General features: G+C 38.1%; 1 protein-coding gene across 2 annotated transcripts in view; it reads left to right on the top strand.

Annotated features, from left to right (window-relative positions):
* The first annotated feature begins 2761 nt into the window (after positions 1-2761).
* CD247 (CD247 molecule) overlaps positions 2762-14491 on the top strand; it is a 29057-nt gene continuing 17327 nt past the window's right edge. The window contains exons 1-4 of one of the 2 annotated variants that reach the window (XM_075851009.1): positions 2762-2901; positions 9728-9784; positions 11540-11614; positions 14300-14332. In XM_075851009.1, the coding sequence (XP_075707124.1) occupies positions 9746-9784; positions 11540-11614; positions 14300-14332 (147 nt within the window). In that variant the 5' untranslated portion in view covers positions 2762-2901; positions 9728-9745. Of the gene's footprint in view, positions 2902-9727; positions 9785-11539; positions 11615-12685; positions 12821-14299; positions 14333-14491 lie in introns of those variants that run through there. The other variant, XM_075851010.1, reaches the window with a different exon arrangement.

Genomic DNA, 14491 nt, shown 5'->3' with positions numbered 1-14491 from the left:
AGTATAAAGAACTAATCTGATGCCCACAAGTGCTGAGTGAATTTTAAGGCCTCTGTGTCTTGTGTCTTTTTTATAGTAAAATTTTAAAAACGAACATTTTTGTTTTTGCAAAACTTAAAGTAACAAGACACAACAAAAATCAAAACAAGACCAAAAGCAATATTTTTGACTTTACGATGCCGTTTCTGCAGCTGCGATGTTGAACAACAACACAACAGAGATCTGAGGCTGGAGCAAGAAGACTCGAGTATTGTCTCTCTGCACAAAGTCTATTTTTGACGCGTAATCCGCGGGAATCCAGAGTTTGTGGTTTACAAAAACCGTTAAATATCATTCATTCTCCAACTTACAAAGATAGTGATAAAGATCTGAGAATCAGGGATTTTAGTAGAATTCATTGCATTACTGAAAATAACCACCGGGGGCCACAGGACAGGCCGAGAGGTTGGAACAAACACCATCACACAGTGAATTCCAGGAAGGGGCTGTGGTTTATGTGTCTGGTCTTAGTTTGTAAGATTTGACATTCTTAATATTCCTCAAAGAAAAGCAAAACCATCATATTCTGTATTACATTTATAACTTTTATTTAGATCCATAATATGGGTGACGAATGGCACAATATGGCATCTGTCAGAGGTATAAAACATAGACCTCGATAAGCTCCCCCACAGTCAGAGTCCCCAGGCAGAGCATCAGAAAACGCTCAGCCCGGAGATTCAGTTTCTGGGGGAGCCCCTAAAATCACTGTGTATATGTGGAATGTGACATCAGGGGCTTCTCCAGGAGCGGAGTCCCCGGTCAGAGAGTTGCCGATGGTCTGGCTTGGGATTTCAGGATCTTAAAGCTCCTAACATTACTGACTATATATGGACATTGACGTCAAGTTACGTTTTCCCAGGTATCTAGTATGTATATACTGAAGGGCGTAACTAGGAAAGATAACGCCATACAGCTCCCCCTATATATAGGGCTTTGCAGCCCCCCCTCCATTGTATATTGTGCCACGCAGCCCCCCTCCCTTGTATATAGTGCCACACAGCCCCCCTTAGTAGATAGCGAGACACACAGACCCCTGTACATAGCGCCACACAGCACTCCCCCTTGTAAATAGTGGCATACACCCCCCTAGTAGATAGTGCCACACATCCTCCCCTTAGTAGGGCCACACAGCCCCCTTGTATATAATGCCACACAGCTCCCCCCTTGTGTATAGTGCCACACCCCCCTCCCTTATATATAGTGCCACGCAGCAACCCCCCCATGTATATTGCCACACAGCCCCCCCCCAAAAAAAATATTGTACTTACCTTGCCCCGTTCCCGTGACGGAAAGAGCGCTGCACGTCCTCCGGGCGGGGCGCTTGTGCAGCACAGAGTGTTGAAGTGACGTCACCACAGAGGCCTGCGCAGGGAGTCTTCCCAGCGCTTTATAGGCTGCGAGCCTAATGTGGCCTGCAGCCTATAGTATTCATTTGTATCTGCGTCCTGAGGAATTTGGCAACGCTACCGCTGTAGCAGCCATAACAGGTGCTAGTAATGCCATCGGGCCCCGGGAACTCACGCCGCGGAACCCGTAGCAGCTGATACGGCTGCTACAGCGGTAGTTACGCCACTATATATACTTGTACATAGGGGGCAGTATTATAGTAGTTATATTCTTGTATATAGGGGGCAGTATTATAGAAGTTATATTCTTGTATATAGGGGGCAGTATTATAGTAGTTATATTCTTGTATATAGGAGCAGTATTATTGTAGTTATATTCTTGTATATAGGAGGCAGTGTTATAGTAGTCATATTCTTGTATATAGGAGGCAGTGTTATAGTAGTCATATTCTTGTATATAGGGAGCAGTATTATAGTAGTTATATTCTTGTATATAGAGGCAGTATTATAGTAGTTATATTCTTGTATATAGGAGGCAGTATTATAGTAGTTATATTCTTGTATATAGGGGCAGTATTATAGTAGTTATATTCTTGTATATAGGAGCAGTATTATAGTAGTTATATTCTTGTATATAGGAGGCAGTATTATAGTCGTTATATTCTTGTATATAGGGGCAGTATTATAGTAGTTATATTCTTGTATATAGGGGGCAGTATTATAGTAGTTATATTCTTGTATATAGGGGCAGTATTATAGTAGTTATATTCTTGTACATAGGGGGCAGTATTATAGTAGTTATATTCTTGTATATAGGGAGCAGTATTATAGTAGTTATATTCTTGTATATAGAGGCAGTATTATAGTAGTTATATTCTTGTATATTGGGGGCAGTATTATAGTAGTTATATTCTTGTATATAGGAAGCAGTATTATAGTAGTTATATTCTGGTATATAGGAAGCAGTATTATAGTAGTTATATTCTGGTATATAGGAAGCAGTATTATAGTAGTTATATTCTTGTATATAGGGGGCAGTATTATAGTAGTTATATTCTTGTATATAGGATCAGTATTATAGTAGTTATATTCTTGTATATAGGAGGCATTATTATAGTAGTTATATTCTTGTATATAGGGGGCAGTATTATAGTAGTTATATTCTTGTATATAGGGGGCAGTATTATAGTAGTTATATTCTTGTATATAGGGGGCAGTATTATAGTAGTTATATTCTTGTATATAGGAGCAGTATTATAGTAGTTATATTCTTGTACATAGGGGCAGTATTATAGTAGTTATATTCTTGTACATAGGGGGCAGTAATAGAGTAGTTACATTGTGATAGTAATGCAGACATAGGAGTATATCGCTGAGCTGATCGTAGAAGCCTCTGATTTTTCTTGCAGATGCACAATTTTTTGGTTTGACGGATCCCAGATACTGTTACCTTTTGGACGGCATATTGTTCTTTTATGCAATAATTGTCACTGCGCTGTTCTTTAGAGAGAAGGTAAGCAGCATTTTATATTTGGAAAATGACAAACTCATTGCCCTACATGTTCTCCTCCTATTATTGCCTAGATAGCAAAAGTAAAATATAGAATTTTTGCAATATTCTGTATCTTCATTCTATTTTATACTGTTTTTACTTATATTTAGTTCATTTTTACTTTGTGATGCGTAGGCAAAAAATGTATTGCTGTCTTGATTCCATCAACAGGCAGGTCTGCTGATGATGACAGATATTATGGCTAGATTGTTATTCCAATTGTTTTAGTGTGAATACAGCTTGTAGCCGGTTTCCAAGAAGCAAAAGCAGTTTCTTTCTTTTTCTTTTAGTAATACACTGCATAGTGTAAAAATTAAAAAGGTTGAAAAGATATATTAAAAAGACGCTGAGCTTTCCACATGACCTCTATAGAAGCAATGTTAACTGAAGGGGGATGTTCATTTTCTATGTATATAGGGGGCAGTATTACAGTAGTTATATTCTTGTCCATAGGGGGCAGTATTATAGTAGTTATATTCTTGTATATAGGGGGCAGTATTATAGTAGTTATATTCTTGTATATAGGGGGCAGTATTATAGTAGTTATATTCTTGTATATAGGAGGCAGTATTATAGTAGTTATATTCTTGTATAAAGGAGCAGTATTATAGTAGTTATATTCTTGTATATAGGAGCAGTATTATAGTAGTTATATTCTTGTATATAGGGGGCAGTATTATAGTAGTTATATTCTTGTATATAGGAGCAGTATTATAGTAGTTATATTCTTGTATATAGGGGGCAGTATTATAGTAGTTATATTCTTGTATATAGGAGGCAGTATTATAGTAGTTATATTCTTGTATATAGGGAGCAGTATTATAATAGTTATATTCTTCTATATAGGGGCAGTATTATAGTAGTTATATTCTTGTATATAGGAGCAGTATTATAGTAGTTATAATCTTGTATATAGGGGGCAGTATTATAGTAGTTATATTCTTGTATATAGGGGGCAGTATTATAGTAGTTATATTCTTGTATATAGGGGGCAGTATTATAGTAGTTATATTCTCGTATATAGGGGGCAGTATTATAGTAGTTATATTCTTGTATATAGGGGGCAGTATTATAGTAGTTATATTCTTGTATATAGGAGGCAGTATTATAGTAGTTATATTCTTGTATATAGGGAGCAGTATTATAATAGTTATATTCTTCTATATAGGGGCAGTATTATAGTAGTTATATTCTTGTATATAGGAGCAGTATTATAGTAGTTATAATCTTGTATATAGGGGGCAGTATTATAGTAGTTATATTCTTGTATATAGGGGGCAGTATTATAGTAGTTATATTCTTGTATATAGGGGGCAGTATTATAGTAGTTATATTCTTGTATATAGGGGGCAGTATTATAGTAGTTATATTCTTGTATATAGGGGGCAGTATTATAGTAGTTATATTCTTGTATATAGGGGCAGTATTATAGTAGTTATATTCTTGTATATAGGGGGCAGTATTATAGTAGTTATATTCTTGTATATAGGGGCAGTATTATTGTAGTTATATTCTTGTATATAGGGGCAGTATTATAGTAGTTATATTCTTGTATATAGGGGGCAGTATTATAGTAGTTATATTCTTGTATATAGGGGGCAGTATTATAGTAGTTATATTCTTGTATATAGGGGCAGTATTATAGTAGTTATATTCTTGTATATAGGGGGCAGTATTATAGTAGTTATATTCTTGTATGTAGGGGGCAGTATTATAGTAGTTATATTCTTGTATATAGGGGGCAGTATTATAGTAGTTATATTCTTGTATATAGGGGGCAGTATTATAGTAGTTATATTCTTGTCCATAGGAGAGGATAGACGTGTGCTTGTGAGCTCCCTGTTAGGACTATGCATGGCTTCTAACCCAGGTGGAGGGGAGGGGTCCTGGGCTGATGATCCGGGGAAAGCCCAGAGTCTGGAGTTTGGCCTGCAGCATGGAGATGGTGGAGGTGATGATCTGGAAATGGTGGCTGGTGAGTCAACTGAATCTCATGATGTTGGTGAATTGTGAAGAAAAATGACAAAGAAAAATATCTTTAAAATGGAAACGCAATTTCGCAAATTGAGAACGGAAATTAACCAAGAGACTGATCCAAAGGCAAAGCTGATGAAATGTGAGTGTCTGGATGTTTGCACACGTGAGCTGGTGATATTGAAGGAGAGATTGCAGAAAGAATCATGCACAGTACCCAAAATAAAGAACTGGGCAATTGAGAACAAAAGGGAGACCAGAGCCCAAACTGTGAAAAGAAAAAATATCATTGCAAAAAAAGACACTGACTATAAGACTGTGTATAATATTGTGGAGCAGGGAAACCCTGGAAGATATGAGTGTGCGGTGGCTGGAGGTTCACAACTCCCATCATGTGTGGGGTCTGTGCAATCAGTCAACAAAAATGCTGCTGCTAAAGCTGCAGAGAAATGTGTGCCAGCTGACGAGGGGTTAACTGCAGTAGACTCTATGTGCAGTACTGATGAAGTGAATGCGAGTGGCACTCCTGGGAGTGAGCAAGAAAGTGCCGCATATACTGACATTGTAAGTGAGACCTCGCTCAGCGCGGTGATTGACAGTCTGATATCTGATGAACCAGCGGCACAGGTTGAGGCGGACATTGCAGACCCTGTTCTGGAGGTTCAGCCGTCCGCAGTGTCAGTGAATGAAGTGCAGGTTACACAGCGATCAGGAGCAGATACAGGAGGATCTGCAGTACAATCAGCTGAGGAGAGGTCCAGTCCTGACCCACCTGCTGACAGACCTCAGTACAGGAGACTGTTCTCCAGCGTCACAAGACCGACTAACCCCACACCTCAGAGGAGGAACGCGGTCAGAATCCGGTACTCAGGACCAGAGGAAAACCTCCCCTCCAGACTCTACATTGGGAAAGTTTTGTTGAAGGAGTTTATGAAGTTTAAAGCTTCTGAGGTGTTCGCTCTGATCCATGTTCCCTCCAGCAGGAATTATGACATCAGTTTCAAGCTGCAATATAGTCTAGACTTGTTCTGGAGTATTTATAATGATACAAAGTAGCACGCGATGTGGGAGCATCTACATGTCATCCAGCTGACTAAACCCCAGGTAGTCACTGCCACCGTCCTGTTCCAGTCTGAGGTGGTGGCTCTGGCAGATTTGCAGCACTGGTTGAGCAGATATTGTGAGGTGAAGAGACTGCCAACAAAGATCTATGATGAGGAGGAGATCTGGAATGGAGGATATTCTGTCAAGATCCAGCTGGTTCAGGAGAATGGAGTGACCAGACATCAGCCGCACTCCTTCTACCTGGGCTCGGAGAGAGGCATATGTTACTACCCTGGTCAACCGTGACTGTGCCATAGATGTGGGGGCAGACACCTGGCATTCAACTGTTCCCGTATTAAGTGCTCACTATGTGGTCAGTTTGGCCATGTGAAGGACGATTATACAGGACCTGTCATCTGTAACCTGTGCTTAGGACCTGGACATACATTCCGGGAGTGTCCACATGCAGAACATAATAAAGAGGAGACCTTTAAAGAAGCCATGGAGGAAGAGCAGGAGGATGTCTCCATATGTGTAGATACGACCCCAGAACCTGGAAGTCCCAACGATGATGTGAGCCGAAGTACCAGAGACCCTGCTCCAGAGACGAATGTCCCATCTGTGGATGCTGCACAAGTGTCACCAGCCACTGAAAATAGAGGTCATGCTAAAAGCAAAATATCCAGTCGCTCTGTCACCAAAACATCTAAACATCTGCCCAACACCAGTAAAGAACCAGCTGATCCAGCCACAGCGAACAGTAAGGAGCCAGCTGATCCAGTCGCAGTGAACAGTAAAAAACCAGCTGAGCCAGCCGCAGCGACCAGTAAGGAACCAGCTGATCCAGCCGCAGCGGCCAGTAAAAAACCAGCTGATCTAGTCGCAGCGACCAGAAAAAAACCAGCTGATCCAGCCGCAGCGACCAGTATGGATGAGGAGGGATTTCAGACGGTTAAAAGGAGAAGTAAAACAGATGATTCTTCTAGGAAAAAAATCACTGCTGCAAAGAAATCACCGGAGTCTCCAGTGCTGGCGATAACTGGGGGACGTTATTGTGCGCTGGGAGAAGATGACCAGGAAGAAGAAGCAGAGATGGAGCAAGTCTCCTCACACAACCCAGATGACGAACCTCAGGATGAAGATGCTGACCCCCCAATGTCCACCAAAAGATGGGGTGTTACAAGACATAGCAGTGGAAGAAGGAAAAAAAGTAGGAAAGACATGTGACCAAGATGAAGCTGAAAATCACCTCCATCAATGTGAACAGTGTGAAGAATAGGAGCAGGCGGCAGGCGATATTCCAGCGTCTGTCTGACGACAAAACCAATGTCATCTTTATACAAGAGACTTATCTACAGAGTAATGTCCCTGCTGTGTCCCTGCAGTCACCACATCTAGTGGGACAGTGAAACTCTCAGCTGCTGTATGGAGACTTCTAGCCTGAACTCCGTTTATATCATAGAGGATTACTATATGTCATAAATGTGGTGACCGTGTACCCTCTGTGGTGTGCGCGATGCTGCCCGGTCACCAATAAAGAAGAACTCTCCTGTAATACTGCCTAGAATAATATCATGAAAAATAGTTGAAACAATCTATACTGGTGCAATATTCATATATTATGGTTTGTTTAATGATTGTGAAGTTATTAAGAGACAAATGTTTATTTTCTTTATCTGTTATGAGTGTATTGCAAAGGTATTGTAATATTTTGTTGCAAGTTTTCAAATAAAAAAGATAATTATAGTAGTTATATTCTTGTATATAGGGGCAGTATTATAGTAGTTATATTCTTGTATATAGGGGCAGTATTATAGTAGTTATATTCTTGTATATAGGGGCAGTATTATAGTAGTTATATTCTTGTATATAGGAGCAGTATTATAGTAGTTATATTCTTGTATATGGGGGCAGTATTATAGTAGTTATATTCTTGTATATAGGGGCAGTATTATAGTAGTTATATTCTTGTACATAGGAGCAGTATTATAGTAGTTATATTCTTGTATATAGGAGCAGTATTATAGTAGTTATATTCTTGTATATGGGGGCAGTATTATAGTAGTTATATTCTTGTATATAGGGGCAGTATTATAGTAGTTATATTCTTGTACATAGGAGCAGTATTATAGTAGTTATATTCTTGTATATAGGAGCAGTATTATAGTAGTTATATTCTTGTATATGGGGGCAGTATTATAGTAGTTATATTCTTGTACATAGGAGCAGTATTATAGTAGTTATATTCTTGTATATAGGAGAAGTATTATAGTAGTTATATTCTTGTATATAGAAGCAGTATTATAGTAGTTATATTCTTGTATATAGGGGCAGTATTATAGTAGTTATATTCTTGTACATAGGGGGCAGTATTATAGTAGTTATATTCTTGTACATAGGGGGCGGTATTATAGTAGTTATATTCTTGTATATAGGGGCAGTATTATAGTAGTTATATTCTTGTATATAGTGGCAGTATTATAGCAGTTATATTCTTGTATATAGGGGGCAGTATTATAGTAGTTATATTCTTGTATATAGGAGCAGTATTATAGTAGTTATATTCTTGTATATAGGAGCAGTATTATAGTAGTTATATTCTTGTATATAGGAGCAGTATTATAGTAGTTATATTCTTGTATATAGGGGGGCAGTATTATAGTAGTTATTCTCTTGTATATAGGAGCAGTATTATAGTAGTTATATTCTTGTATATAGGGGGCAGTATTATAGTAGTTATATTCTTGTATATAGGAGGCAGTATTATAGTAGTTATATTCTTGTATATAGTGGCAGTATTATAGTAGTTATATTCTTGTATATAGGGTCAGTATTATAGTAGTTATATTCTTATATATAGGGGCAGTATTATAGTAGTTATATTCTTGTATATAGGAGGCAGTATTATAGTAGTTATATTCTTGTATATAGTGGCAGTATTATAGTAGTTATATTCTTGTATATAGGGGCAGTATTATAGTAGTTATATTCTTGTATATAGGTTCAGTATTATAGTAGTTATATTCTTGTATATAGGGGCAGTATTATAGTAGTTATATTCTTGTATATAGGTTCAGTATTATAGTAGTTATATTCTTGTATATAGGGGCAGTATTATAGTAGTTATATTCTTGTATATAGGAGCAGTATTATAGTAGTTATATTCTTGTATATAGGGTCAGCATTATAGTAGTTATATTCTTGTATATAGGGGGCAGTATTATAGTAGTTATATTCTTGTATATAGGAGGCAGTATTATTGTAGTTATATTCTTGTATATAGGAGCAGTATTATAGTAGTTATATTCTTGTATATTAGTAACATCAACAGGAATTGGTCTATAAACCATACTCGGGCAGATTTACTAGGTCAAATGTGGCAGAATTTTAGCTCAAATAGCACCGGATTTATTATGTCTTAGACAGTTTTTGCAGCTAGAAGAGTAGTGTCTAAGTAGAGTCCTAAAATGTGCCACAATTTTGGAGCAAAGTACAGGAATAAAGTAAGCCAGCCAAAGGTGACGTATAGAAGAGAAAAAGGTCTAACAAGTCAAAATGTGCTAAATTGATGACACAACGTGCGCTACTGAGATACATGAGATATTCTGCCTGTCTGGTCCATTTTTAAGCTGTCTAAATTTCAGACAGTTATGGTAATCTGCCCCAATGTCTCATGTTTCTCCCACAAGTTTGTTGTGTTCACAGTTTATTTTTTCACCATTTTGTGTTCTGTGTATAAGTAATAATTCTATGAATATGTTTTGTTCAGCTGAAGAAGAGAGATCCAATGGTGGATGGTGATGTGAAGACGGGAAAAACATACAGCGTGAGTAACACTGCAGGATCACATGCGGCTATGTTGCTGCTCTAGCTGTCACCAGTGGAATGTGCCCTACCGCTCCATTCCTATGGGGCTCCCAGGAACGGCAGAGTACGCCCATTTTTATGATCGGTGGGAGTCCCAGCGGTCGGACGCCCGCCGATCAGATGCCCGCCGATCAGATATTTATGACCCATCCTGAGGAGAGGTAATAAATAATGATTATGGGAAAAGAAGTCTGTATAAGTTCCTATAGCGCGCTACACCACAAACCCCTCCACCTGCACACACATTTTTTTTTGTCGGCAAAGTAGGGACCCTATTGTAAAAAATTGTAATCTTATCCCTGGTTATTCCTCCTGGAAATATATGAATAATTTGACAACTGCATGTTACTAGTTGGGGGTGGGTCCTTACACAATCTGACAATGTCCAATCAGTGCTGACAGAGTGTGACTGTGTAGGGATACGCCCCTTTAACACGGGAAAGGGTAACACCCAGTTGTCAATTTATTCATAAATTTCTAGGAGGAATAACAGACGAAAGGCACAATGCGGAGTTCTAATAAAAGATGTTCTAAAATTGTAATTTCATGGGGAATTCAAGTATTTACTAAAACAGAAGTGTGAGGGGAGGCGACAGGTTCTCTTTAAATCAGCATGGCAAAATATTATGGTCGAAAGTAATTATTTCGGGCATTCACGCTGTGTGAACTGACCCATAAAATGTATTTGCAATAATTAAAAAAAAAAAAAACAACAACATAAAAAAACCCAACATAAAACAAAATTAAAAAAATAAAAATCTATCCAGCCATTCCATAGGTGAATCTGTTTCTGGGAAAGTGGAGTAACAACCAAAATGGGGGTTATATCTCCCACATGGGGATGTTACCTACTAAATTGTGTGTATAGGGGACAATGCTCTTACAGGTTTCTCTGGTCTAGTAATAAAGGAATCCTGGAGGACTGGACTACTTTCTACCATGTGGCAAAATTGTTCCCTTCATGGGTCCAGGAAAGCTGGGAGTCATCCCTGTGAGACCTGTGATTGTGGCCAATACATACAGTAAGAAAGATTTATTGTGCACTATCAGGGCCAGTGTTATAAAAAAAAAAAAATAGGGCCCTAGGTAATATGCACAGTAGAGCTCCGCTGGCCCCGCACCATTTTTAGACAATAGTTCTCATCATTTATAAAATTACATATAAAACACAGAAACATATCCAGTTTTTACCCAAAAATGTTTACCTTAATACTGCCATATAATGCCAAATAAGACTTCCATTCACTGTGTAAATAATAGCGCCATACAATTCCTAAATAATAGCGCCATACAATTCCTAAATAATACCGCCATACAATTCCTAAATAATACCGCCATACAATTCCTAAATAATACCGCCATACAATTCCTAAATACCGCCATACAGTATCCACATAATAGTACCATATAATGCCCACTGAACACTGCCATATACTTGCCACACAATACAGTCATTTCGTGTCCATATAACACTGCCATACAATGCCTAAATGATGAAGGGGTTAATAGTAAAGTCTCTGGTGGTCCAGGACAGTGAATGTTTACACACTCCGTGCTGCTCCCAGGCGTCCAGTCCTTGATAGCCCCCTAAGGGCCCTCGGAAATTGCCTAGTATGCCCCCCCCCCCGACCCCAAACCAGCCCAGCACAGAAGTGATGTGTGATGAGAACATGTCCTACCCCTCACCTAACCCAAATGTCATTACTATCCCCAGGAACTTCAATATCGTCAGCAAGAGCCTTATGATGAGATAAATAGAGGTGGAGATACAGAAAAGGGAATGCACCGAGTAAGTAACTAATATCTATCTATCTATCTATCTATCTCATATCTATCTATCTCATATCTATCTATCTATCTCATATCTATCTATCTATCTCATATCTATCTATCTATCTCATATCTATCTCTATCTATCTCATATCTATCTCTATCTATCTCATATCTATCTCTATCTATCTATCTATCTATCTATCTCATATCTATCTATCTATCTATCTATCTCATATCTATCTATCTATCTATCTATCTATCTCATATCTATCTATCTATCTCATATCTATCTATCTATCTATCTCATATCTATCTATCTCATATCTATCTATCTCATATCTATCTATCTATCTATCTATCTATCTATCTATCTATCTATCTCATATCTATCTATCTATCTCTCATATCTCTATCTATCTATCTATCTATCTATCTATCTATCTATCTATATCATCTATCGTAGTAAACCTCTAGAGTGATTAGTAGATACAGTGACCTCCATCTCTTCTTTACATAAATATAAACATTAAAAAAAAAAGAGACACCATGGTGACAACAGGAAGTGCGGCCATATTGGTTGTCACCTTTAAATTCGCTACTGCCACTCATTTTAGCAACAACAAAATGACAATTTTACCATCGATGGTAGAGAAGCTAATTCCATACTGGCAACCAATATGGCCGCACTGTCGCATCTAAATAGAAAAAGTCTAATATCTCTGTAAATAAATCAAACATCATTACCAAACTTTGGCTGCTGCTCTAACTTCTGATTTACTAATATATGGCCAATTTTAATATTTGGGGTAGAAATCCCCTTTAAATATTATATGATGGAATCGCATGGACCTTGTCCCACCTCATGCTCTGGGTGGAGTAATTAGAATGACTGACGGTCCCCAGGCTCGCCGCATCTCTATAGTAATGACTGTCATGTATTGTGTCTGCGCTCGGCTGCAGTAGAGAGGTCAGCAGAAGACGGATATCGGCCTGTTGTCGAGTCTTCGTACATCAGATTGTGGAGGGGCCTTTAATTGGCCGGGATTTGCTGCAGCCAGATAAAAAGATTATGAGGTAGACGAGAGCCAAGCTCCTCACAAACCTCAGGAGAGATCACAATCAGCCATCTGATTCCCAACGCGTCCAAGTAGTATGAAGGCGCAGGCAGGCAGACTATCCTCTTGTGATGTCTCTCGCCCACGTCTGGGTACGGGCGCTTCAGGTACGGAGAGACGTCAAGGCTCAGAAACATCACACGGCCACAGCCACCATGCAAAACAAACAACAAAAAGGTTTCTGGGACTTTGAAGTGCAGAGACTCAGCGACAAGCGGCTTTGTAGTCCCGGAGCCGAGATTTACAGCCATTTCTGTCAATAAGTGATGTATTCTCGGCATAGATAGGAGCTGCAACACGTACTAAATACAAATAACCCGTCTGGAGCTCCCGGTGGCGCCATTTATTTTAGAACAGAGAAATAACAATACAGGGGCCAATTATTTGGCCCGGCTGGGGCGAGGAACAGGGACCTGAGTTGGGGGGATATGAACCCTTCCAAAAATCCGAAGCGCTTGATGTTGTACACGGATATTTTCATATAATCATACGGGGTGACCCTATTATTAAATTTTCTCATTTAAAAATCGACGTACACAACCCCCAATAGTTGCTCTAAGGGGCATCTCCACTTTTCGTTATCGTGTCATTTTTACATTCTGTGCCGAGTCATTTTTTAATATAGTTTATAGCGGTCGGAGCTCCATTGATTCAGAGCTCTAAACCCCCTGCTTTGTTAAAGAGGTCCAGGATAAACTTCTGACTGCCTGCAGCCACCACTAGGGGGAGCTGATGAGCTTACTGCATACAACGTCTATATTAATGTCTATAATAAATCAGTATACAGTCATCTCTGCCTTGTGGCATCCAGGGATTTAGAGCTCTGCGTCAGAAAAATGGAGCTCCGACCACTATAAAGATATATTGATGAACTAGTCGAACCTAAAATCGACATGTTAATAAAAGGTTGACCTTCACTCTAAAAAATATACTTTTGCAACCATTTTTTTTTTTATTGGTCCAATGCATTTAAAATAAAAAATAAAAAATAGCACAAATAGTGTTCATTAAAAACAAACAACTTGTGTATACAGCTCCTATGCAGAACAGTGTATACAGCTCCTATGCAGAACAGTGTATACAGCTCCTATGCAGAACAATGTTTCCAGTTGTAGTGTGATCCTGCAGTCATGTCAATTTGAATAAATTAATAAAATAATAATGGTAATTGTAATAATCATAATAAATGATAAAAAAAGAAGTACGATTAGACAAATGTTTTATTTGATTTTGTAGGATTTACCACTCTATAGATTAAATGTAATAAAAAACAAAAAAATATATAATTATCAGTTTATTATGAATAATAATAATACCTTCTAAAAATAGTTTTGTGATAAATTTTTAATCAATAAAATTAGAAAATTATATTTGTGAATTTGAATAAAATAATAATAATTAATAATAATAATAAAAAATAATTTTCGGAATTTATAATAATAAAAAAAGGCCCCGAATAATTTTTTTAAATGTATTAATAACTATATCACACATAATCCTCATCACAATATTTGATTATATATATTTAGTAATTTTATCTAATGAAATGAACTTCTGTTTGATAATTTCTCTGGTTTCTTCTGCAGAAGATGAAGAGTCCGGATAATTCCATCTATAATGTAAGTATCTTGTGGGATAACATAAAAGACCATTTAATAAGTGTTAGATCAGGTGGAAGGGGCGATGACGCTATATGACAGGACGGTGGAGCACAGTGATTTATATAAGAATTGTCCGGAAAGGTCTAGAACAGGGGTCTCAAACTCGGCCGGGTAAGT

This window comes from Rhinoderma darwinii, chromosome 2 (assembly GCF_050947455.1).
Source record: "Rhinoderma darwinii isolate aRhiDar2 chromosome 2, aRhiDar2.hap1, whole genome shotgun sequence".
Classification (NCBI taxonomy): domain Eukaryota; kingdom Metazoa; phylum Chordata; class Amphibia; order Anura; family Rhinodermatidae; genus Rhinoderma; species Rhinoderma darwinii.
The sequence above is the reverse complement of the archived record's forward strand: the minus strand, read 5'-3'. Positions and strand labels throughout refer to the sequence as shown.